This window comes from Lactuca saligna, chromosome 3 (assembly GCF_052625555.1).
Source record: "Lactuca saligna cultivar CGN05327 chromosome 3, ASM5262555v1, whole genome shotgun sequence".
NCBI classification, from domain to species: Eukaryota; Viridiplantae; Streptophyta; class Magnoliopsida; order Asterales; family Asteraceae; genus Lactuca; species Lactuca saligna.
The window spans coordinates 46,025,688-46,048,629 of record NC_136419.1 but is presented as its reverse complement, the minus strand read 5'-3'; the positions used below and the strand labels follow the sequence as shown (position 1 = coordinate 46,048,629).

Below are 22,942 nucleotides of genomic sequence, written 5' to 3'. Positions count from 1 at the left end.
AGCGTGATTATAGAGATTGGATTAAGTATGCTCTATTACTGCCTTTTTATTACGATTTCTCACATCACAAAATTTATTTCACATATTCAATTTTAAGTTCTAAAAGGCTCCGGTCTTAAAACTCTTTTACTTTCTATGATATTTTGTCTGTTAGACAAACATACTAACATTTGGATAAACATATTATGGAAGCAATATAGTAATAGGACTAGTTTGTTATGTATTTGTATAAAATAGTTTAAGGGAATTTGTATCCATCCATATGCTCTCATTAATAATCAAAATCTTTAACATATATAATCAACAACCTACACATACTTTTGAGTTTTGAATGAAACTAACAGTAACAACTTCTAACTCACAATGACTTTATATAAAATCATCAAGGTCTATAACAAAAACAAAGATTTCATCAATGAAATGTAAACAACAAGTAATTTCACATGATACAATGTATGTTCATGGGCAAATCCTCTTAGCATACAACACCTGGCTTTCTAAAAATATAACCATATGTTCATCATTGAAAACAAAAATGTTTTACATATATTCATTATTCACATATATACGAATCAAGCAGTTTATGACGCTTCCCATACCTTATAATCATTACCCTGAGCCGCCATCTTCCAATTATGGGACCCACCATCGGGTTCATAATGACCCGGTCCAATCTTCATTGCCACCTTATCATCAATAACAGCTGCATACACATCTCTCTCTGACTTTACGATTTTAACCTAATAGTGATTAAAATTTTAATTTAATATAAGCATAAGGAATTTAAAACTAGGTTATAGGTACAGAAGGTGGTCATGATACTTACTGTACTCCGGCACTGTATCTTATTACGGCTCCTGACTGAGATAAGTGCAGAAATTTCGGATTTGTAACGGGAAAACATGTGATCATAGAAAACCGATGGTGTGCCAGGGTGTGTTAAGATGTAAGCATATCCTTGCATCTCCTTTCCACCTGGAAATCTCCAGTGACCCTACAATATTAAAAAGCATAGAAAAGTGAAACATGAAAATTAAAGTTAGTTAATTTAATTAATTCAATACCTGTGTAGAACCAGTATCGTGATTTTCAATAAACGTAACAGCACGAGAAGGCCACCACCCAAGAACACCTGGAGGTTTTCCGTTTTGATCGCTTAATCTCCAGTATTCGGTTCTTTCAATTGCCTGTCATATGTACAAAATAAAATATTATTAATTACTTTTAAGAGATTTTTTTTGTTTTCTTTAAATACTTACAGAATGAAGAATTCCTTTTGTTGTGACATCAAAAGCGCCAGCAGATCCATTAGTGTCATTAATCCAATCAACAATTCTCTGTCTATGGGCGTCTTGATTGTGATCCATTTCACCGTATGTGTAGCTTAAAGAATCCCAATACTCGCCTACAGAAAAATAGGGTTTGCTTGCTTCCATGTATTCCTTTACATAACCACCCCAAAATCCCCTCACATAATCCAACCTCCATCCATCGTATCCAATCTCTTTCCTAAAAAATACAACATTTTAATAAAAACATCCAACAGCTGAAAATGTAATTTACTTTAAAATAAATGAATAGAAATAAAGAAAGGGGGTGATGATGAGTAAACCTAAGCCAGCATAACCACTCGCTTAGGTCTTTTCTTACAAACTCTTGTGAATGGTCGATGTTTGGAGCAGCATGGAAATTATCTCCACTACTCTTGTTTCCCCTGCCCTATAAGTAAAAGATAAAAAAAATAATAATAATAATAATAAAGTGATTTTTTATTTTAAAAGAAATGTTTAATGTGAAGAAAGAGAAAGGATCGATTGTACTTGAAAATGGGGATCATCAGCAACAACCGCACGATCGTCCCAATTTAACAGACCACCAAAAATGTTCCAAACGCCGTTTTGGTTTTGATAATGTGCACAGCGGTGATTTATGACTGCGTCACCTAGAACTCTTATACCAACTTGATGGAATTTTTTGACAAGGGCTTTTAATTCATCGAAATTTCCATACCTGATCAACACAATACGTGTGAATTAATGTTGGATGAAGCATATAAGATATGAGAAGTTTATATATGTGTATGAATTTAAAGTACCTGGAGTTTAAGTTATATAGATCCCTTGGCATGTAGCCTTCAGGTGAGATAGATTCAGTTGGTGGAGGCAACCAAACAACTGTGAACCCAAGTGAAGCCAATTCTTGAACCTTTTCTTGTAGTTCCATATACCATCTTCCAGATTTATTAGACTCCCAATTAAATCCCTGAAACAGAATCTCAAATCCTGAACCAGTTGCTGAGCTTACTTTAACAGGTGGTTCAACATCCACATCCACAGCTTCAAACTCATCAATCTCTTGTGGTAAACTTTGAACAGAGCTTCTGTAGATACTATAAGCTTCAGCAGCTAACTTTTCAATCTCTTGAAGAATAATCTCCTGTTTTTCTTTGCTTTTTGTTTTCCTGTTGGCTGCTGATGATATCCCAGTTACCAGATGTCTGATTTCATCGATGATTTCATCTGTATATGCACCAGAAACAGCTTCTTCATCCGTGTTGTTTTCTGGATTCTGGGAGATGCTTTTGTTTGGGATACGTATGTAAAAGTCATTTCCCATGTTATTAATCCATGTGTTGGTGTCTTTAAGTTTCAAAACAAAAAGAAATCCGGAAGTTTCTTCATCTAATGGAAATACTCCAGTGCATCCATGCTGCATAAGGATGAAAGGTTTGCTGTTTTTACTTACAGGTAAAAACAGTGTAAGAATTAATGAAAAAAGCATACCTGTAACTGAGTACGTAAAGCCTTGTTTTTAAATACTGATGTGTTATCTGGATGTGGTTCAGAAGGAATTTCCCACTTCAGACTTTCGTCTTTACAGATTCCCCAATGAACAATGACATCACCAGGAATATCAGTCTCCATATGCAGCACATTATTAGATGCATCTGAATCTTTCTTTATGTAAACATTCATGGAATGTTCAACCAAAGTTTCTTTTACAATGGAATGCTCTTCATAGAATTCCTTCAACTTATCGCTTTTATTTTCATCTTCAGAAACTGAGTTTTCTGATTCAACCACTACACCTGATAACTCCCCTGGAGTCCCTGTTCATAGAAAAAGACATTTGAAAAATTAGTGATTGCAATTTGCAGAAAGAATACAACTGAAATTGTTCAATCGATGATCCAACCTGGCCAAATGGCAAACCCTTGTTTGGTTCCCAAAGCAGTTTCATTAGCATATGAGAAATCGACAAGTGGCACCTTAAAATCTCTTCCTTTATACTGATACCAAGATCCAGTTTCTGCATCCTAAATTATTGAGTAATTAAGTGAAAAGAGACATAACTTTTAAGTAAATGAAGATCATTAACCACTAACAGCTTCAACTAATAACCTTAAGTACAAAATTTATAGCTGCAATTGAACTTTTAGTGTTGAAATCAATCTTCACTTCATGGATTGAATCTGTTTCTGTGACAGGTGATGATTTTGTCAAAGGAGTCTCAATTGCATAGTCCTGAAAAGATGAGGTACAAGAATGTAATTTCACTAAAATGCAATGAAGTGAACTAAACCAATATAAAATTGAAGAAACTAGATACCTTTATGGTAATAGAGTCAGGAGGTATCATTTCAGAAGGAGGTTGATCCCATTCACTATAGGCATTGAGTATAAAAGTAAGAAAATGTTTGTTTTTATAATCTTGTTCAAAGTGCTGAAATATATAACATTATAATATAAACCTGTCAATGTCGTTTTCGTAATTAACTCCCCAATGAAGAACCCATTTCCCTGGAAGGTTACATCCTATAGTTAGTTGCCAATTTTCCTCATCCTTACCACTGTCTAATCTGATTAGTATCTTTCCTTCCACCTGTAATTGATATTGAAAAGACCATGAGAGCAATAAACTCACATTACAGTTTCTTTCTTGTAACTTTTTTCTCCATTCTCCATTGCCTAAAAAAGAGCTGCATTTTGATTTTTTATGTCAAACATTGCATTGCTCAACAAATTGAAATGAAATGTTTTGCAAATTCGACATCAAAACTATTCTACTTTAACTCTAGTAATTGTTATCATAGCAGATTTAAGAATCGGGTAGAAACAATGTGCATATATAGGGCTCTAAACAGAGAGAAAGCCAGAAAACAAACTATCCCCAAATCATATAGTCCTCACGTCCATGTATACTCATATTCTTCTAAATTATAAGATTATGATGGCGATTTTGTGGCTCAGTGCCACTAACCAAATTATACCAGTTATCAATCAACGTCTGAACTTCATCCATTAAACTACATTTAACCAAATAAACAATACAATGCCCTTTCCACTACTTCATATTTTATCCTCCGATTTGTTCAAATTAGACTTCCGCTAAACTAATCCAAAACATAAGCACCTGATTACACACACAATTTCGAGCTCGAACGAACCTTTTCGATGCGTTGCAATGGAAAAGTTTCTCGGGAGATGACGTCATCGGAAAACGGTGCATCAAGGACAGCTGTGTCAGAGGTGGAGCTATTAGAAGAAGCTCGGACGGTGGTGGACAGAACCCTACAATCAAAAGAAGGTCTGAACTTGTGGAATTTGGCGCCATTTTTTACCACAAAACTCCCTTTCCTATTGTAATACAAATGAGATCGTTTAGAATTTCTGGAATTTGTACGGATTTTAGGGCTTTCTAAGCGACAACAATGGCGGAAATGAGTCCCAAGAGGAACCGTCGCCATTGTGTGTGTGAGAGAGAGAGGAAGGAGGGAGTCAGTGGTGCTGGTTTCAGTTAATATTGGTTCGAACTCCTTATTATTTACAATTTACCCCTCAAAGTTTAGAAATAAAGTCATAAAACAGTAATATATTTTGTAATTTCTCTAAAGGTCATATCATTAATATTTTAGTTTCAGGCAATAATACAACAATCAGTCATATATATATATATATATATATATATATATATATATATATATATATATATATATATATATATATATATATATATATATATATATATTGCTCTTGATTAATATACTTTGTAAATAGTTTATCTGTATTTTAACCATTTCTAACTCAGATTAATTGTCAAATTGGTTAGTATTATTTTGTTAAAAGAAATTATGGATAAAATGACTCAAGCCAAACTATATTTAAGTAAATAGTTTGTGTCTTTTAGGGAAGAAAAGGGTGACTAGGTACTTATGAAAAGAAAAATAATAATTTAATTAGGATAAATCATTAAGCATTGTTACTAATGGGTTTTGATAATTTATCAAAATATAATGAGATCTCAAATATAATTAGTGTTATGCAATTTATACACCCTAATAGATTCAGATTCAGTATAAAATGTTCACAAGATACAGTTTATTTTTTTTATATGTTTTACCCTTTTCATATGGATTTCATTTTGTTCTCCTAATAAAGGATTTTGAGCATATATCAAATCCTTGGGAGGTCCGATGTTGGTTATTTTGGAAAGTGATACATACATAAGATGATAAGATGACAATGGTACAAAGTAGGTGTTAGGTATAAAAATAAGTCTTTTACATTTTTAGAACATATATATATATATATATATATATATATATATATATATATATATATATATATATATATATATATATATATATATATATATATATATATATATATATATATATATATATATATATATATATATATATATATGGTTTTTGTATAAAAGAATAACCATTTAAAAAATATCTAGCAACTTTTGGATGCATGCCAATCATTCAAGACCTTTCCAACCATGTCGACTGTATGATGGCCACAAAATTGTACAAGGTCCCACACGCATATTACAGAAAGCGGAAAAAATCAAGGACGCAATTATATTATGTACATAGCTCTTGAAAAATAGACACATTCACAAATCTAATTAACCACGTGTTCTTTTACGTGTTCTTTTAGATTACCCATTCACAATAATCAAGAATTTTGTACTTAAAAATCTAACCATTTAATCTGAAATTATCTTTTTATGTGGTCATTTAGATAAAATCAAAAAACAGTACTCATCATATCATGGAATTACATTTTGAACAAAACGAAACAACTCGGAATCGGATGTAGAAGAGAATATTGTATTCCAAGATAAGTTATTTCTACTTTCTATCTTATCATTAGTATCTTGGTACAATTATCATAGTCGGAAATTCAAAATCGCCAATCTAAAACGAAACCCTCATTTTAAAATCCGAATAACTTGTTTAGATGGGGTGCCGGTATCGGTGGTTTCTGACAAGAATATTCGTTTACTTCCAGATTTTAGAAGCAGTTTCATGACTAGTTGGGCACTCGTCTCCATTTTAGTACAACATTTCATCCGCATACCGATGGTCAGAGTGAGCGGACTATCCAGACCCTTGATGACATGTTGCGTGAGTGCATGTTGGATTTTGGTGGGAATTGAGATACGTATCTTCCGTTAGCAAAATTTTCGTATAACAACAGTTATCACGCCAGCATTGATCGACCTACTTTCGAGATGCTCTACTGGAGAAAATGCAGGACCACGATTTGTTGGGGTGAGGTCGATCAGCGGGTTATGGGGAGTACTGAGGTGGTGCTCAAGACCACTGAGTTGCTTATGCAAGTTAGTAGCAGGCTCCATGTAACACCCAGAATCAGAAGGACCAAGAAAGGAAAGGAAACCCTAATTCAAAAGGGGTCAACTCGTCTAGTTCTTTCTTGGACTCAACGAGTGGGAGCAGGATCTGTGTGCAAGGCTAAGTGACTGACTCGACGAGTCGGAGAGTCGACTCGGCGAGTCTGTTATGGGTTAGGAAGCCCTAATTCGGGGACTTGGTACCCTATTTAAGCGCCTTATTCTCTTCCCTAGGGTTCATTTACAACCTTTCTCGTCCAGAACCCAAAACCCTAGCCACCCAACTTCATTGATTGAGCTAGTTCTTGCCTTGAGAGTGAGTTAAAGCTTGGAGAATGAGGAAGGACCTTGGTGCTGCAAGAATAAGCTATAGATCCAGAGTTAGGGTAGCATTTCGGACTATTTAGAGGTAAAAATCTTGTACCTTGATTGTTAATCATCTAGATCCCCTTTCTAGCATAGATTTGGTCGCATTTGGACCATTTCCAAGATCAATTCGAGTATTAAGCCTTTGAGGATGGATTGGACACAGATCTAGACACTCTTAAGCTTTAGAAGCTCAAAGTTGTTGGCTTTATCCAGCTAAGGTCCCATTTCATGACCTTGGCCTTCCTTGTAGCTTGGAATAAGTGTTCTTGCCTAATAACACCTTGCATGCACGTAAAGTTAGCAACTTTACGTGCAATGCTAGCATAAGGAGTCTAGAATTATGAGTTGGAGGTGTTGGTATGGACTGGAATTGGCAAAATAAAGATGTCATAAGATGGACTCGGCGAGTCAGTTCATGGACTCGACAAGTCAGGTCGCAAACCCGGAGTCTTCTATTTATGAGCCGGATCAGTGATTGGGATTAGAGGACTCAACCAGGTTGTATCTGTATTGGACATGAAGATCAAGGTACTCGACGAGTTCAAGGAGGAACTCGGCGAGTCCAAGGCAATCTCCTTAGCTTATGAAGATGGACTCGACGACAGCGAGTCGATTAAGATGGTCCCGAATGTTTAGTTGAAGGAGAACCCGTCGAGTTGTTACTAGACTCGATGAGTAGAGTCGAGGTTGTTTTGGGATGTGAGGAGCATGGACTCGACGAGTTGGTAGAACAACTCGGCGAGTCGAGTCAACTGGAAGTTAACTATAACCGTTGACTTTGACCTTGAGAAGGACCTTGACCAGAGTTGACCTAGTTGACTTCTGGAGAACAGTTAGACTAAGTTTTGTTATTGGTATTGGTAGCTCGGGGAGCTGGAGGAGCAACAGTTCGGGGAGTTGTCGGATAGCAGCCAAAGGGTTATTAACAGAGTTCAGCAGTGCAGGTGAGTTTCCCTTTGTGTGAATGGGTCTACGGCCACAATGCCGGTAGATGTAGTTATGAGTAGGAAGACCCGGGGGTTAGCCCTAGGCACTCTTTGCTAGTATGATATTCAGGACCAAGGTCCAACGTCGGGCGGGTGCCCAAGGAATGGTTTGCATGATAGAGTATACTTGTTGTCTATGTGACATTTGTATGTGCCTGGTTGGGGGGAGGGTGAGTGTGGGCAAGGTCCCGTATCTCACCATTAACAAAGTATGGGTGGGGTTCAATATCTCATCAATATCTGAGCAAGGGAGAGGCCCAGGTTAGGAAAGGAGTGAGTGTGGGTTGGGCCCATATCTCACTATCAGTAAGAGTGTGGACAGGGTTCCATGACTCATCAGTAGCAGGAAAGGGGCGGGGCCCAAGACAGGCGAGGCCTTAGTATAGGAATGGAGTAGAGTAGTTATGGTTTATGCCTTATGCGATATGTTATTTAACGTCCCAAAAATACGAGCCAAAATTTTCAGTTTTAAAACGTGTACTTAGTAAAACATTTAAGACTAAATCATTCAAAAATCATTTTATTTCACAAAAGATGTTGCACGTCGGAAAAACATTATCATAATTATAAAAGTGTCAGTGTACAATTTCCCAGGAAGATATCATAATGCGGAATACAAGCAGGTGTGTGATGTACCGCTACCGCGCCAGCTCCTTCCCCTTCGAAGAAGAGGTACCTGAAACCAAAACTGAAAACTGTAAGCACGAAGCTTAGTGAGTTCCCCCAACGTACCACATACCATACAATCACATAACATGCATATATCATCAGGCATATCTGGGTGCCCGACCTACCCCTTCGGTCCTCTCGACCGGATACTGTCTAGTATAACTGGGAGCTTGCTTCCCCTTCGGTCCTCTCGACCGGATACTGACTAGCATATCTGGGTGTTGGTTTCCCCTTCGGTCCTCTCGATCGTATACTAGGGACTATTTCACCCCTACTACTACCACATAACACAGATATCTCATAATCTATCTAGCATGGCTGGGCATGACCGCCCCTTCGGCCCTATCGATCGGTAATCTGGGGACTATCTCCCCCTACTGTCACTAGCACATAGCAGCATATCATACTAGCACATAAACATATCACAGGTAATAACAACCTTAGATGAATATCACAGAGACAATCATCCATCATACGACTCTTACTGGTGGGTCGGCATTATGGTCGAAGACCCACCGCTACTGGAAGGTAACTCACCTCAAAGTAGCTGCTGATCGGTGTGGGAATTGATTGTCTGCTGCTGTTGCTACTCCGAAAATCCTCCGGCTATAATTCCCACAAAATACTCAATCAAACACCGCTAATTGCCCCTTGGATAACATAACCCTTTTACCCCTGATCAAGTCAAAAGTCAAAGTGTCCTTAATCTCGTCTTTACTCGTCGAGCTATGCATTGACTCGACGAGTTCGCCTTCTAAACTGATGTCCGAGTCCTTCATCCTACTCGCCGAGTTGTATGAACAACTCGTCGAGTTCATCCTCATCCGATGAACACTTTATGTTGTGACTCGCCGAGTTGTATGAACAACTCGTCGAGTCTGTTCTTGATCTAAGAAGGTTGCCTTGAACTCGCCGAGTCAGGGCATTGACTCGCCGAGTTCCTTCCCGGGTGAGTTCGGCTTCCAACTCACCGAGTTCACCCAATACTCACTACTCTACTCGGCATAAACGAAAAAGGGGGGAAACTCGGGGACTCGCGACCCGACTCGCCGAGTTCGATGAGAGACTCGCCGAGTCTGCCACATGCAAATACTATACACTCGATCTTGTTCGAATCCAATTCATGCCATCTACAGATCTGGGTTCTTAGGGCAGGATTTTCACATAAAGTTTCCAACTTTACGTGTAGAAATGCATAAAATGGGGATTAAAGGCGAAATAAGAACTAAGAAGGTAGATCTAGGACATTCAAGTAATTTACTCCCATAAAGGTTATAGATCTGAGCTTTTGGAGCTCAAACATGACTAGATCTAGCGGATAATCAACCTATTACGAAATCTACTTCATGCACAAGCTTGGAAAAAGTTCAAGAAGAGCTCAAAAGGTGTTCTAATGGGGTTTTAAGCATACAAACAGAATGGAGTAGAGATATACCTCAGAGAACTCTGAAATAGCACCAAGATATCTGGTCTCCTTCTCCTCTTCTTGATCCACTCTCCTTCATCTTCCAAAAACTTCAAGGAATCACTCTAATCACTTCAATCCCACAAGAAACGAGTTAGGGTTGATGTAGGGCGCTCTAAGGGTGAGATGGGGCGAGCTTGGGTTGCACAAGCTAGCTTAAATAGGGGGCAAACCCTTGAAATTAGGGTTTCATCAGACAGCGGGGACTCGCCGAGTCTGGAATATGGACTCGCTGAGTCGCCAATTTAAACATGCTCCAGATCCCGTCTCTACTCGGTGAATCGGACCTACAACTCGCCGAGTCCAAGGCTAAAAATTAAAAACACTAAGATAAATTTTACGTACCAGGAACTAGGTGCTACATGTTATATGTTTGTATACGTTTAGCGGGTAGGGCGCAAAGACAGGTGGGGCCTAATAGAAACAGATATGTACACCAAGTGGGGCTCAAAGCCAGGTGGGGCCTGTTGTAGCGGGCAAGGCCCGAGGTAGTGGGCGAGGCCCGGTATTTGCAGTATGCAGTTATGTGTATGGTATGTGTTAGGTTGGGGAAACTCACTAAGCTTGGTGCTTATAGTTTGCAGTTTTGGTTTCAGGTACTTCCAATGGCGGAGGGAAGAGCTCGGGGTGATCGCATGGCACATACCATAGTTAGTCAGTCTGGGATGTTTACTCTGATAATAAGAACATGTTTTGAATTAATACTCTGAATTTATGATATAACTTATGTTATGGTTTTATAAATATGGTTTTAGTAATGTTTTAAAGGAAATTTTTAATTGTGATTTTTGGGTGGTTACAAGTTGGTATCAGATCCTTGGTTTGAGGGATTCAGACATACTTTCGGGTGTGTCTGGACTCAAAATGAGGAATTGGTATGGAAATGTTCAAAAGAAAATCAATTTTCGTAAAGATGAATTTTTTTTTTTTTTTTGAGAAAAGAAAAAGAGGTTTAGAAAAAGCGAAAGGAATTTTAGAAAGAAAGAAACTTTGAAAAGATAAAAGGGTGTGGTGCATGCAATCAGTCGAGCTCAAGTAAGTTCTCCCAAAATACCCGTATAAGTTATGTTATGATTATCAGTTAGTAGAACAACATGTTAGATTAGGACTAAGGATCTAGAGAGGATGCCTTATGTGCCTGTTATATGTACTTTTGAGTTGCATGATAGTATTGGTTAGATAGTAGTAGGATAGCATGTTTAGGTTATGCCTGAGTATATGAGCTTATGTCGTAAGCTAGTACATATTCTTGATATGTGAATATGATTGCTTGATTATGTTATGATTAGATTTTCCTTTGTCTGAATGTTGCTTGCTCTGTGCTTTGTGGGATTCTGAGTGATGGGAGTTAGTTGTTAGGTGAATACGTTAAGTCACATGTAATCAGGGTTGAATAATCTTAGAGTATTGGATTTGACCCTATTATGCAGCTCTCATTGTAGGGATGAGTCCCTTACTCGAAGGATTATCCGATCCTCGTTACATGTGATGGTATTCAGGTGATGGCTAATTGGCATCACGAGGAGACCTTCAGCAGCTGAGGACTGGTTGGGTCGGAGATTTCCCTAGGGTAAGCCTAGGATGAGAGTAGTGATGGGAGCAATGTTAGTAGTAGTGAAAGGGACTTGGTGTAGTCGAAGCAATTCTTGAGGAAAGTATGGATATATGGGGAAGGTAGTAGGGGCCCATACTATTGAAAGCAGAGGATCTGCACTTGATTCAAGAAGGTTCGAGATGAAATCGAGAAACTTGTAGTGCGTGTATGTGTGATCCCGCAACAGCGATGTGTATTTTGATAGTTATTGTGATATATTTGCAACATGGTGACATTGCGCGAGAGGCCAGTGGGCGGATCAGGCGCCGGAGAGGGAGCAGGCTCGGGTTCAGGGACCGAGCAGCTCGAGGAACGGATGAGAGAGTTTGTATCAGCTGAGATCACACGTAATATCTTGGACCAGACTCCTATGATTTTTGGCACAGTCAAGAAGGGTATAGTAGAGATTTTGGATGAGAAGTTGAAAGCCTTTCGCGCAGAGATGATGGCTTTGATGGGAGCGTGTACCTTGACATTCCGGGAGTTCAGAGCCTATGGAGCTCTAGATTATCATGGGGCTAGGGAATCCATTGCTAGCAACATATGGTTGGCCGATGTTGCCAACGCTTTTCGTACGAGTCGGTGTCCTGAGGGGGACAAGGTCCGACTTGCCTCCTGTCTTCTGAAGGACAGAGCACGAGATTGGTGGGAGGAGATTGGACATGCCATTGGTGATGATGTTGTGTTGGACGCGATGACATGGATTGATTTCTCGGCCAGGTTCAGAGCTGCGTTTGAACCAATTATTGAGGTGCTGCAGTTGGCACGAGAGTTCTAGGATCTTCAACAGACGACTGAGACTGTGGCGGAGATCACCTCCAAGTTCAGAGAGAGGGCTCTTCTTGTTCCACAGTATGTTGCGGATGTGGAGATGAAGAAGGCCTGATATCATGAGATGTTGAGGAGTGACATCAGGGAGTTTGTGAGTAGGTCCAGCTGCAAGACGTTGGAGGACATGATTGCTCAGGCCAGAGAAAGGGAGATTGATCTGGTGCAGATCAGGAAAAGGAAGTTGGATGAGATTCAGGTAGCCACAGGCTCGGGCAAAAGGCCCAAGGGGTCAGATTCAAGATCGAGGGATTATTAGAGTCGCATCCAATGCGGGAAGTGTGGAAGGACGCACGGCGGTGCGTGTAGGAGTGGTAGTGGTGGTAATTCTGGCTGCTTCAAGTGCGGCCGGATTGGTCATTTTAGCAGAGATTGTACTACTACCACCACTCAGGGGGTCACAGACCTAATATGTTTTCATTGCAGTCAGCGGGGCCACAAGAAGGCCTAGTCCCCGAGTTTGCTTTCGGCAGGATAGGTGATAGTACCCGCCCCTACGACTTTGAGGATCACCGACGGCCGTTAGGGCCACGCAGAGGCACCTACGGTGGGAGGCAGGGCTTTTCATTTGTCTACCGTGGAGACACGAGCAACACCGGACGTTGCAGGTGTGTATCTTCTGTTCCCCTGTTAACTTTTATTCATGATTTTATGGTTATGGTACTGCATCGATGTTACTAAGTATAATTGTTAGAATATTATATTACCTGCCTATAATTGAGTTATATGCTATCTGCGTGTCGTGGATGATAGGGTAGGGTTGTCCCGACTTTCTGAACAATGAAGGAACTCGACGAGTTGCCAGATGCACTCGACAAGTTGGGTCAAACATGGAATGCTGACCTTGACTATTTGACTTTGACTTGAACCAGGGTTGACCAAGTTTGACTGTAAGGGTATCTTTGTTAATTCGGGGTTTTGTGGAAGTGATTACAGGTTGGTTGTAGATGGTTGAGTTCGGAGTGTGAGTTGGGATTGGATCTTATCAGTTCAGCATTTCTTGAGAGGTGAGTCTCCTCACCATACCAATGGGTCGAATGCACTAAGGACAGCCCATTATTGTTATGTGATGTGCTAGTTGATTATTTGCTATGTCGTATGCTAGTTGTATTTGTGGTAATTGCATGAAAGGCCTCGGGGGTTCCCGTGGCACTTGGGTGTAAGATCTTGGAGGGTTTCCATGGCATCCTAAGTAAAGACCTCAGGGAGTTCCCGAGGCACTAGGGTGTAAGACCTTGGAGGGTTTCCATGACATCCTTAGTTAAGACCTCGGGGGGTTCTTGAGGCAATGAACTAAGATCCTGGAGGGTTTCCAGGGCACCTAGATTAAGACCCTGGAGGGTTTCCACAACATCCTTATATGTTTATATGCATAGTTTATGTTATTGATATGGATTATATGGTTATGTGGATTATGTGGGGTATGCTCTAGGAAACTCACTAAGCATTAGCTTACAGTTTGTTGCTTGTTTCAGGTACTTCAAGATCTAAGGGTAAGAGTCTGGTGTGATGGCGCGGCATGCACTCTCTGGTGCTTATTTGGGACACTTTGATTTTATGAAAATTTATCTGATGTTATGAATTTTGAAAACAATTGTAATTGGAATTTTATAAATAATGTGAATGAATTTCTTAATTAAAAATGAAATTTTTTACCAAGATTTTGGGTTGATACATTTCATGACAAGTTGGGTACTCGTCTGCATTTCAGGACGGCCTTCCACCCGCAGACAGATGGTCAGAGCGAGCGGACCATTAAAACATTGGAGGATATGTTGCGGGCGTGCGTTCTAGACTTCGATGTTAGCTGGGATACCTACCTTCCTTTGGTAGAGTTTTCTATAATAATAGCTACCACGTCAGTGTCGACCGACCTCCCTTTGAGATGCTTTATGGGAGGAACTGCAGAACCCCGATATGTTCAGGTGAGGTCGGTCAACAGGTCATGGGAAGTACCAAGGCGGTGCTCAAGACGATTGAGATGATCCAGCAGGTCCATAGTATACTCCAGACGGCTCAGAGACGGAAGAATAGCTACGCCGACAGGAGCCGATCGGACCTTGAGTTTCAGGTCAGGATATGGTTCTCCTGAAGGTGTCACCTTGGAAAGGTGTCATTCACTTCAGGAAGCGGGGAAAGTTGGGCCACATGTATATTAGACCCTTAATTCATGTATAGCCCGGGTGGGTAAGGTGGCATATCGACTGGATCTTCCAGAGGAGCTCAAGCACATCCACAACAATTTTCATGTTTCGCAGCTGCAGAAGAGCATAACCGATGACTCCACTATGGTTCCTTTGGAGGACATTCAAGTGGATGACTGTCTGAACTACATCAAGAGGCCAGTAGCCATTCTCGACAGGAAGACAAAAGATCTGAGGAACAAGAGGGTAGAGTTGGTGAAAGTACAATGGCGACACAGTAAGGGCTCGAAATGGATGTGGGAGTCAGAGGATGAGATGAGGAAACACTACCCGGAGCTATTTCCAACAGCAGAAGACTTCGAGGACGAAGTCTAATTCAAGTGGAAGAGATATGTAATGCCTGGGATTATCAGATAATTATGTTGCTCCTTGTTCAAGTTATATTGATGCTTATATTTGAATATGGTGGGTTGGGGCATATGCTGGGTGTACAAGGTGCATGTAAGGCGTGCGCAAGTGAGGCGCGAAGCGGGAAGTCCCCATGTGTACTCTGGGTGTAGATTGGTCATATGCAAACCCTAAATTTTAGGGTTTTCACCCTATTTAAGCATCTTATATCCCTCCAAACCCTTATCCTCTCAGCCTCCATTGTCCCCATAGTGTCCAAATCGAACCCTAACCCCCTTACATGTATCATGAGCTCACTTTGATCACTTTGGTGTTATTTTGGTAGTTTTGAAGAAGAATCAAGGACTTGAAGAGAACTTGTAGATCTAGAAGTTTGGCATCATTTTCGACCCATTTGAGGTGTAAAGTTTTAAACTTTATCATTGCATGCTTAGATCTAGTTTTGGGGTGTTTTATGTCACATTTTGGTTCCATACTTGAGGTCCTTTGAGTTTTAGAAGATTATGTCCAAATGAGTTGTCCTTTTGGCTCTTGGAGGTGTTTAGAACCATACAAATTAGATCTTGATGGTTTAGCCCCAACCATGCAAGTGCTAGTTGGCCACTAAGTGAGCTTATGGACTTAATGTATGTCTTAATCCCCATCCATGCTTGCAAAACCATAAAGTTCATAACTTTATGGTTTAGGATGCTGTTAGGAGCCTAGATCTATGTTCTCAACGTTAAGACTTAATGGGCTAAGTCAAAAAAAGGATTCTTGGGTGGCTGGCAGGAATGTTGGGTGTACCCCTGGTACGCTACACGTATCGAGTCAGTTTCCCACTTCTGGTCAAGAACAACGTACACTAGGTGTACATGTTGTGTACGCCGCACGTACTCGTACAGTGGGCCAAGGGATCTTTATGGGGTGTGAGCGTTAGGCTTAGATTTAATGGGCCTCAAACCCATATATGGACTAGAACCCTATGGCCTAGAATTGGGAATATTGTATTGGGCCTTACTCGCCTTAAAGCCTAATCAGTTGGGCTTGGACATTTTATTATGGAAGTTGGGCCTTGGGAAGAAGAGGCCCAATTGGGTCAAAGATTAGGAACTTTTGCCTTATGTGTTAGAAGTGGGCCTATGGAGTTATATTTGGATCCAATAACTAATTAGGAAGTTGTTGTGCTTTTGGAAGAGGAGCCCTGAGTCATCTGCGGAGTACGATTCGGCATTCATAGTTGAGGTGAGTCTCCCTTCATAGAATATGTGGGTCGAAGGCACCAAGGTCGGCCCACTAGTATTGATATAGCTTAATGATTGTCTTTGTGATAATTATTAAGATGATATGTATTGTTGATGTTTATGTAAGATATGCATGATTTTTATATGGTTGTGGGTTGAGGTGAGATAGACCCCATAATCGGTTGGAATAAGACCGAAGGGTAGGTCATGCACCCAGATATGCCTGATAAGGGTAGGTCGGGCACCCATATATGCCTTGTAGGGTAGGTTGCGCACCCAGATATGCTCAGCAGGGTAGGTCGGGCACCCGGATATGCCCGACAATATGTTATGTTGTATGTGGTATGGTGGGGGAAGCTCACTAAGCTTTATGCGTACCGGTTCAGTTTTGTGTTTCAGGTACCTCCAGCTCATAGGGAAAAGGGTCGGCTTGATCACATCGCATCACACTTTGATTTTCCGCATTTAAGATCTTAGGATTTATACCCTGATGATGACTTTCTATGTATTGTCTTGATTGTACAACTAAAAGTATTTGTTGTCGTGGTTTTGAAAACAATGATGTTCGTATTATGATTTGATAAACTTAAAAAGGAAATTTTTGGGTCGAAACTTTTGGGATGTTACAATGAAATTTTTGGGTCGTAATTTTTTGGTGTGATCATACCAGCACTAATGCACCGGATCCCATCAGAATTCGGCAGTTAAATTTTCCCGGGCGAGAGCAATTCAGGGATGGGTGACCCTTTGGGAAGTTTTCGTGTCGGAACCCAAAGCGGACAATATTGTGATACGTGCCAGAGGGGGATGTTACAAATGGTATCAAAGCTATGGCACGGGTCAATGTGTTCGACAAGGACATCGAACCTTATAATGGGGGGTGAAGGTGGGTTTCACCTGCTCCCACATCGGCTTGGAATGAGAACGAAGCACTTTCTTATAAAGGGGTGTGGATAGATTCCTTGTCACAATGTGTTTTAAAGTCATGGGGGCAGCAGATCTCATAAGAACTCTGCAGTTAAGGATGCTCGGGCGAGAGCAGTGATCCCGTGGGAAGTTTTCGTGCCGGAAGCCCAAAGCGGACAATATTGTGATACGTGTCAGAGGGGGATATTTCAACAAAGTTTGCCCTATTGCTTAGCTCTCACTTGAGTCTAACCATTGTAGGGTTGAGTCTTTACTCGAAGGATTATCTAAGCATTGTTGCAAGTGATTGTATTAATGAAGTAGTTAGCTGACGTTAATGGGAACTCTTGAGCCATTGATGATAGGGTGAGGTCAGGAACCTAGTAGAGCCTAAGAAGTGTTTTAGTGGCTTAATTGTGTTGTTTAGCAGGTATTTGGAGTATCAGTTGAGAATGTGACTTGGAGGATTTGGGATGATTCTTGAGGAAATTATGGATAGGTGTGGAAGGTAGTATTGGGCCCGTACTACTAAAAGCACAGGATCCATACTCGATTTGAGGAGACTCACAAAGAATCTAGTAAGCCTCTGGGATGAGGATTCTTTGAGCATGTTTTGATCATTGTGAGGTTGTTTTTCATAATCGTAATGAGCACACGTGGAGGAGGTTCAAGTTTTGGTTCAGGCTCAAGGGCTGGTACCGAGCGGATAGATGAGTGGACGGGGGAGTTCATCTCGTCCGAGATCACCCGCGGTATTTTGGAGCAGGCTCCTGTGATTTTTGGTATGATCAAGGATGGGATCATGTAGATTTTGGACGAGCATCTGGGCGCGTATTGCACTAGGATTATGGAATTGTTAGATGAGCGACTCGGGGCCTTTCGGGCCGAGATTGCGGCATGGCAGTTGAGAGCGTGAACTCCCTTATTTCGGGAAAGCACTTTATTGGCTCTGTAGAATACAACGGGAAAATGAATGAAGAAGGAGAGGTATCATGATATGTTTGCTAAAGCCCAAGAGCGGGAGATTGGTTTGGAGCACATTGGGAAGAGGAATGCAAAGCAGATTCAGATCGCAGTAGGCCAGGAGAAGAGGCCCATGACTCAGGATTCGCGTTTGGGAGGCCAGGAGGACCGTTTCCGTTGTGCCAAGTGCGGGAGTCTATCAGGAGACATGGAGGGGATGTTTCAGTTGCGGACCGATGAGTCATTTCAGCAGGGATTGCCCTCGAGGATCGGTTCTGATGTGTTTTCACTGCAACCAAGTGGGCCACAAGAAGGCCGACTGTTCGGAGTTGATGATGGGAGCAGTGAGGGCACCTGCTCCAGCCACTCTGAGGGTTTCAGATGGTCGCGAGGGCAGAGTGGAGGTTCCTGTGGAGAGGAATTGAGCGTTGCAGTCACAAATCGAAGAGATTCGAGTTCCACCAGTTGACACTGCAGGTATGAGTTGTATTCCTTCCTTCATGCTCTTATTAATCGTGTTTATGATTATGTGTTTGTGTGTGAGACGCTATGTGTGGTTTATGTAAGTCTCCACCTAGAAATTAGAATTCTTCTCATGATGGTTTGGATATTTTATTTTGAAAATCTTCGTATGTCATTTTGCATACCGAGAGTCGTGTTTAGGGGACGAGTTGTTTCCCTTTAATTAGTGACTAGGATAAAAAAAAAAGTGTAACATATTAGTGACGGAACTATAACGGGACTCACCTAATTCCAACATATTAGTGACGGATCAAGTTAGGTTATCCAGTGTGGAGCCTCAAACCACACATGAAAACCTATGTGGCAGCCCAAGGGATGTGTGAACACCACCCTATGTCCAGTGGCTTGGCCGTGAAGTCTCTATGAAGACGAATGAAGACAACCAATAAGAAGCAAACAGCAATATCGGTCGCTCTCTTTCTCTCTCTTCTTTGTCTTTTCACCACCAACCCACCAGTGAACACCATTTCCACATGGAATGATAAAAAATTCTATGTGGCCTCCTTTTCACTCGTAAACACTCGTAACTATACCTCAAAGCCTTAGAGACAGATTGCTGGCCTCTCTGCAGAACATTCTTTGCCTCATTTTTCATGCTAATAAGATGGATTAGCAAGGATTTCTTTGCCTCATTTTTCAGGCTAATAAGATGGATTAGCAAGGATTTTCATCAAAAAAAAATGTCCGTTGAGTTGAAAGAAAAACAGACCCACGAGCGTGTATGAATGTGCACCCCCCAAGCAATGATCCATAACATTTTTAGAAGTCACTTATCGTATAACAATGTCACTTTGTATAATTAAATTAAAGGATCTTGCATCTATAACAAGCGAAAAAATAGGCAGCCAATGTATAAAATAAATTATGTTTATGTGAGTTTCAGTTAAAAAAAGTAAATATATATTTATCTTTAAATTTTAATAAAAAATTTAAACCAATTAATATTCATAGGTGTTTTATACTTCATATCCAAACACTTACACTCGTTATATAACAAGGATGTCAGTCAAACCATAATAATTCAAACAAGTGATCCCAAACACCCCAACCACCACCACCACCACCACCACCACCATCACCATCACCATCACAGTCTCCGTCGCCACCAACCCAGCTTGAGGTTAAAAGTAAATCACTTGCTTGCATCTAAACAAACTCTCCATCTCTTGCTCAGGTTTCACATCACCACCACCAGCACGAGCTTTCACCTCACCACCAACGCGAGCTTTAACAGGCATCGGCCCTCCCTTGTTTCTCATAACCACTTCCAACTCCGCCGGACATGATTCATCTTCAATCTTAACCTTCACTCCACCGCCGCCACCACCACCACCACAAGGTTCTCCAAGTGGTGGTGCCCCCCTCTTTTTCTTCACAACTCCCACCTCCGGCCACAACCCATCTTCAATCTTAACCTCCACACCACCACCTAACTGTCTCTCAACCGGCGACCTTCCCCTCTTTCTCTTCACCACCTCCGCCTCCGGACCTGATTCATATTCAACTTTAACCTTCACACCACCACCACCACCTCCACCGCCGCCATCTAGTTTCTCAACCGGCGGTCTTCCGACCTTCCTGTTCAACCCCTTGACATCGGAAGATTGTCGTTTTGTTGGTCTTTTACTCTTGATCATTTCCACTAGAATCAAGACGTTTTCTTTCTTGATGTACTTAAATAAACACATATCGCCGTTGCACAGATCGTGATATTGTCGGAAATGCGGCCACCCCGATGCCAAATAGACTCTTATATTCGAGTATATTTCAATTTTTAACCCAATTTTCCATTCTTTTCCTTCTTTATCCTTCATCTTTATGCTCGATTTATTTTCCAACCCCGCAGAATCCACAAATTTCTTCGGCAACCCCTACAAATTTTAAATTAAAAATCAATTAATTACCCAACAATAAAACGTGATTCAAGAAACCTAGGCCTTTTCCCGAGATGTAAGGTACAACTTTCGAGACATGTGGTATAACTCATAGTGTTATTTTTTTTAAGTTATTTAATATATTAAATTATTATACGATCATATTTTTTAAGTTATTTAATATATTAAATTATTATACGATCATATATTTATATTTTTGTGGATATATATACTTTTGAAAAATTAAAGGAATAATATGTATTATTTATAGAAAATAATTTACGAACTACAAGGATAAATCATAACGTTCACAACGACTCATACAAGTTTGAAGAATAACCAATTACCTTTTTTAAAACTAAAAAAATCAAGAAAGTAAATTAATTACCAATTATTTACAGGCTTTTAAATTTTAATAAAATCATTCATTATTTCTTCGACAATTTATAAACTTTAATAAATAAATAATCACTTCCTATTAACATTAACAAACTTCAAAAAACGAATCAATCAATCCTTTTAATTAATTCAAGATTATAATTTTATTATGATTAATTAATTAGTATCATCCATCTATATATAAATTTAAACTACTATTTTTCTACATAACCCATAGGCCCATAGTATAAATTTTAATATATATTAAGGCCGTTCAAAAAAAAATATTAATTTATTTACTTAATATTAAGCTTTCTCTTTCAAAACGAATGCAAGTTTTCTTACTATCAAATCAACCGAAAATAATATAATTTTTGAGAAAATACAAAGCTACCCTTTTGCCGATTATGGTGTTCTTTTAAGGATATTTCTATGCAAGTGAAAAAAGTCAATTAACATTGTTTTGTCATTTGGAGATACAAGATTTTACCATATAATATCTGTGGTTTCTCTCACAGATGACCTTTTGAAAGTAAAGATCCTCATATGGCGCAACATCATCATCATCATCATGATGTTGGCCATCATCTTCATCATCATCACCTGAAAATCTCGATCCATCTGTCAAAATCCAATTTAATGTTCTTTTATTTATGTAAAGCAAGAGAGAGAAACCAAACTGGTGTGCGTTAATGGCAGATCTTTTTCACATCCATGTTCATCGAAGAACGAAACCTGGAAGGTGAAGGAATCAACTAGCCAGAAGACAAGAATGTCCCTGGCAGCCAACTGGACATCCTGGGCCAGCTTCTCCCATCCATGGGCAAAACAGTAATCTTCACCGATCTGTTTAATCTTCAACCTCCATGAATGCTCCCCTGTTGCAGTCTTGAGTATTGTGTTTTTAGGGATCTTATGTAAATACCTCCTAACAAAAGCAATTGGCAATGACTGCAAACAAATTTCGGTTTTTTCCATGAATACAGATATCATATACAGATTCATAAACTTATACTCGAGAAGGATAGAGGAGTACCAGATGTGGGGAAGAAGGGTAACGCACGACCTTGAAGAAGGAAGGAGAACCCTGTTTTGGCTCACTACTTCTCTCAGTATCCATTTTCAGTCAATTGAAGAAACTTCGATTTTGATTTTTTTATTGAGAAGGATTTGGGGTTAGTTGATGAACAAGTAATGAAAGAGAGAGAGATAGATGAGATAACCGCGCTGATTTGTGTTGTACAGGGTTAAATATTCGAATCGACCGACATTTCCTAGACCAAAATGGTGGAGATGAACAGCGAACAACCTAAAATCTACAAAAAAAACAGACCCAGTTCTTATCAAAGTTTGCTGCTGAAGTTGCCGGAGAGAAGTCGCCGGTAAGGAGGGATTAGGGTTGGATCGTCGCCGGTGATGGGTTTGTTGGTTCTGTAAGAAGCGCCGTTGATGGGTTTTTTAAGGTGGTAGCTGCCGATGGTAGGTCTTGAAGAAACGACGTTAGATTAGGTAGACAGCGGTGGTGAGAAACGCCGGTGGGAGGTGGTGTTGAAGAAAACCGACCTGCGAATGGCAAACCCCTTTATTGAGTTGGTGGATCTCGAAAGAGTCCCATTGAATTGACAAAACCTGGCTTCACTTTAATGAAGTTAAAATTATTGCACTCCTAGCACCGAATCCTTTTTTTCTTTTACATCAAAATATGTTTAGATTATGTCCGATTCAATTCTATATCTAATACGAATTTGGTTTAAGATAACGCTATCAATATTTTTTTATTTTAGGGAAATTAGATACTATATTACTCTAAAATTTTGATTTTATATTAATTTATTAGGTATGAAACTCGTGTATTATATGTTTTGAAAAAAAAATTAATATAAAATTATTAACATTACATATTTTTTTAAAATAATAAATTATATAAATATAAAGAATATAATAAATAAAGTAAGCTATTTAATATAT

At 39.9% G+C, this 22,942-nt stretch overlaps 2 protein-coding genes across 3 annotated transcripts; both read right to left on the bottom strand.

The window, feature by feature from the left end:
- Positions 1-390: 390 nt before the first annotated feature.
- Positions 391-4,793, bottom strand: LOC145036339 (alpha-amylase 3, chloroplastic-like). Of its 2 annotated transcripts, none has more exons than XM_078984786.1 (13): positions 4,448-4,793; positions 3,752-3,882; positions 3,610-3,664; positions 3,402-3,524; positions 3,196-3,316; positions 2,784-3,109; positions 2,096-2,709; positions 1,821-2,010; positions 1,613-1,719; positions 1,260-1,509; positions 1,065-1,187; positions 827-994; positions 391-740 (listed from the first exon to the last, which is right to left on the bottom strand). In XM_078984786.1, the coding sequence occupies exons 1-13, from the start codon at positions 4,745-4,747 to the stop codon at positions 582-584; spliced, it is 2,667 nt and encodes an 888-aa protein (XP_078840912.1). In that variant the 5' UTR covers positions 4,748-4,793; the 3' UTR covers positions 391-581. The 2 variants fall into 2 exon arrangements, with proteins under 2 accessions (XP_078840912.1, XP_078840913.1); XM_078984787.1 differs by having other exon boundaries at positions 3,752-3,979; positions 4,448-4,754.
- Positions 4,794-19,605: 14,812 nt separating this feature from the next.
- On the bottom strand, positions 19,606-22,682 carry LOC145036337 (B3 domain-containing protein REM10-like). Its single transcript, XM_078984783.1, has 4 exons — positions 22,011-22,682; positions 21,655-21,925; positions 21,465-21,577; positions 19,606-20,593 (listed from the first exon to the last, which is right to left on the bottom strand). The coding sequence occupies exons 1-4, from the start codon at positions 22,092-22,094 to the stop codon at positions 19,844-19,846; spliced, it is 1,218 nt and encodes a 405-aa protein (XP_078840909.1). The 5' UTR covers positions 22,095-22,682; the 3' UTR covers positions 19,606-19,843.
- Positions 22,683-22,942: the final 260 nt, after the last annotated feature.

Excerpts from the sequence above, each read along its gene's own strand:
- LOC145036339 (XM_078984786.1), bottom strand. The coding sequence starts at position 4,747 with ATGGCGACGGTTCCTCTTGGGACTCATTTCCGCCATTGTTGTCGCTTA. Across the intron at positions 3,883-4,447 it reads CATTGCAACGCATCGAAAAG|GTGGAAGGAAAGATACTAAT; the intron begins GTTCGTTCGAGC and ends TATCAATTACAG. Across the intron at positions 3,317-3,401 it reads CTATAAATTTTGTACTTAAG|GATGCAGAAACTGGATCTTG; the intron begins GTTATTAGTTGA and ends TCAATAATTTAG.
- LOC145036337 (XM_078984783.1), bottom strand. The coding sequence starts at position 22,094 with ATGGATACTGAGAGAAGTAGTGAGCCAAAACAGGGTTCTCCTTCCTTC. Across the intron at positions 21,926-22,010 it reads ACCCTTCTTCCCCACATCTG|TCATTGCCAATTGCTTTTGT; the intron begins GTACTCCTCTAT and ends ATTTGTTTGCAG. Across the intron at positions 20,594-21,464 it reads GAAACCACAGATATTATATG|GGGTTGCCGAAGAAATTTGT; the intron begins GTAAAATCTTGT and ends TAAAATTTGTAG.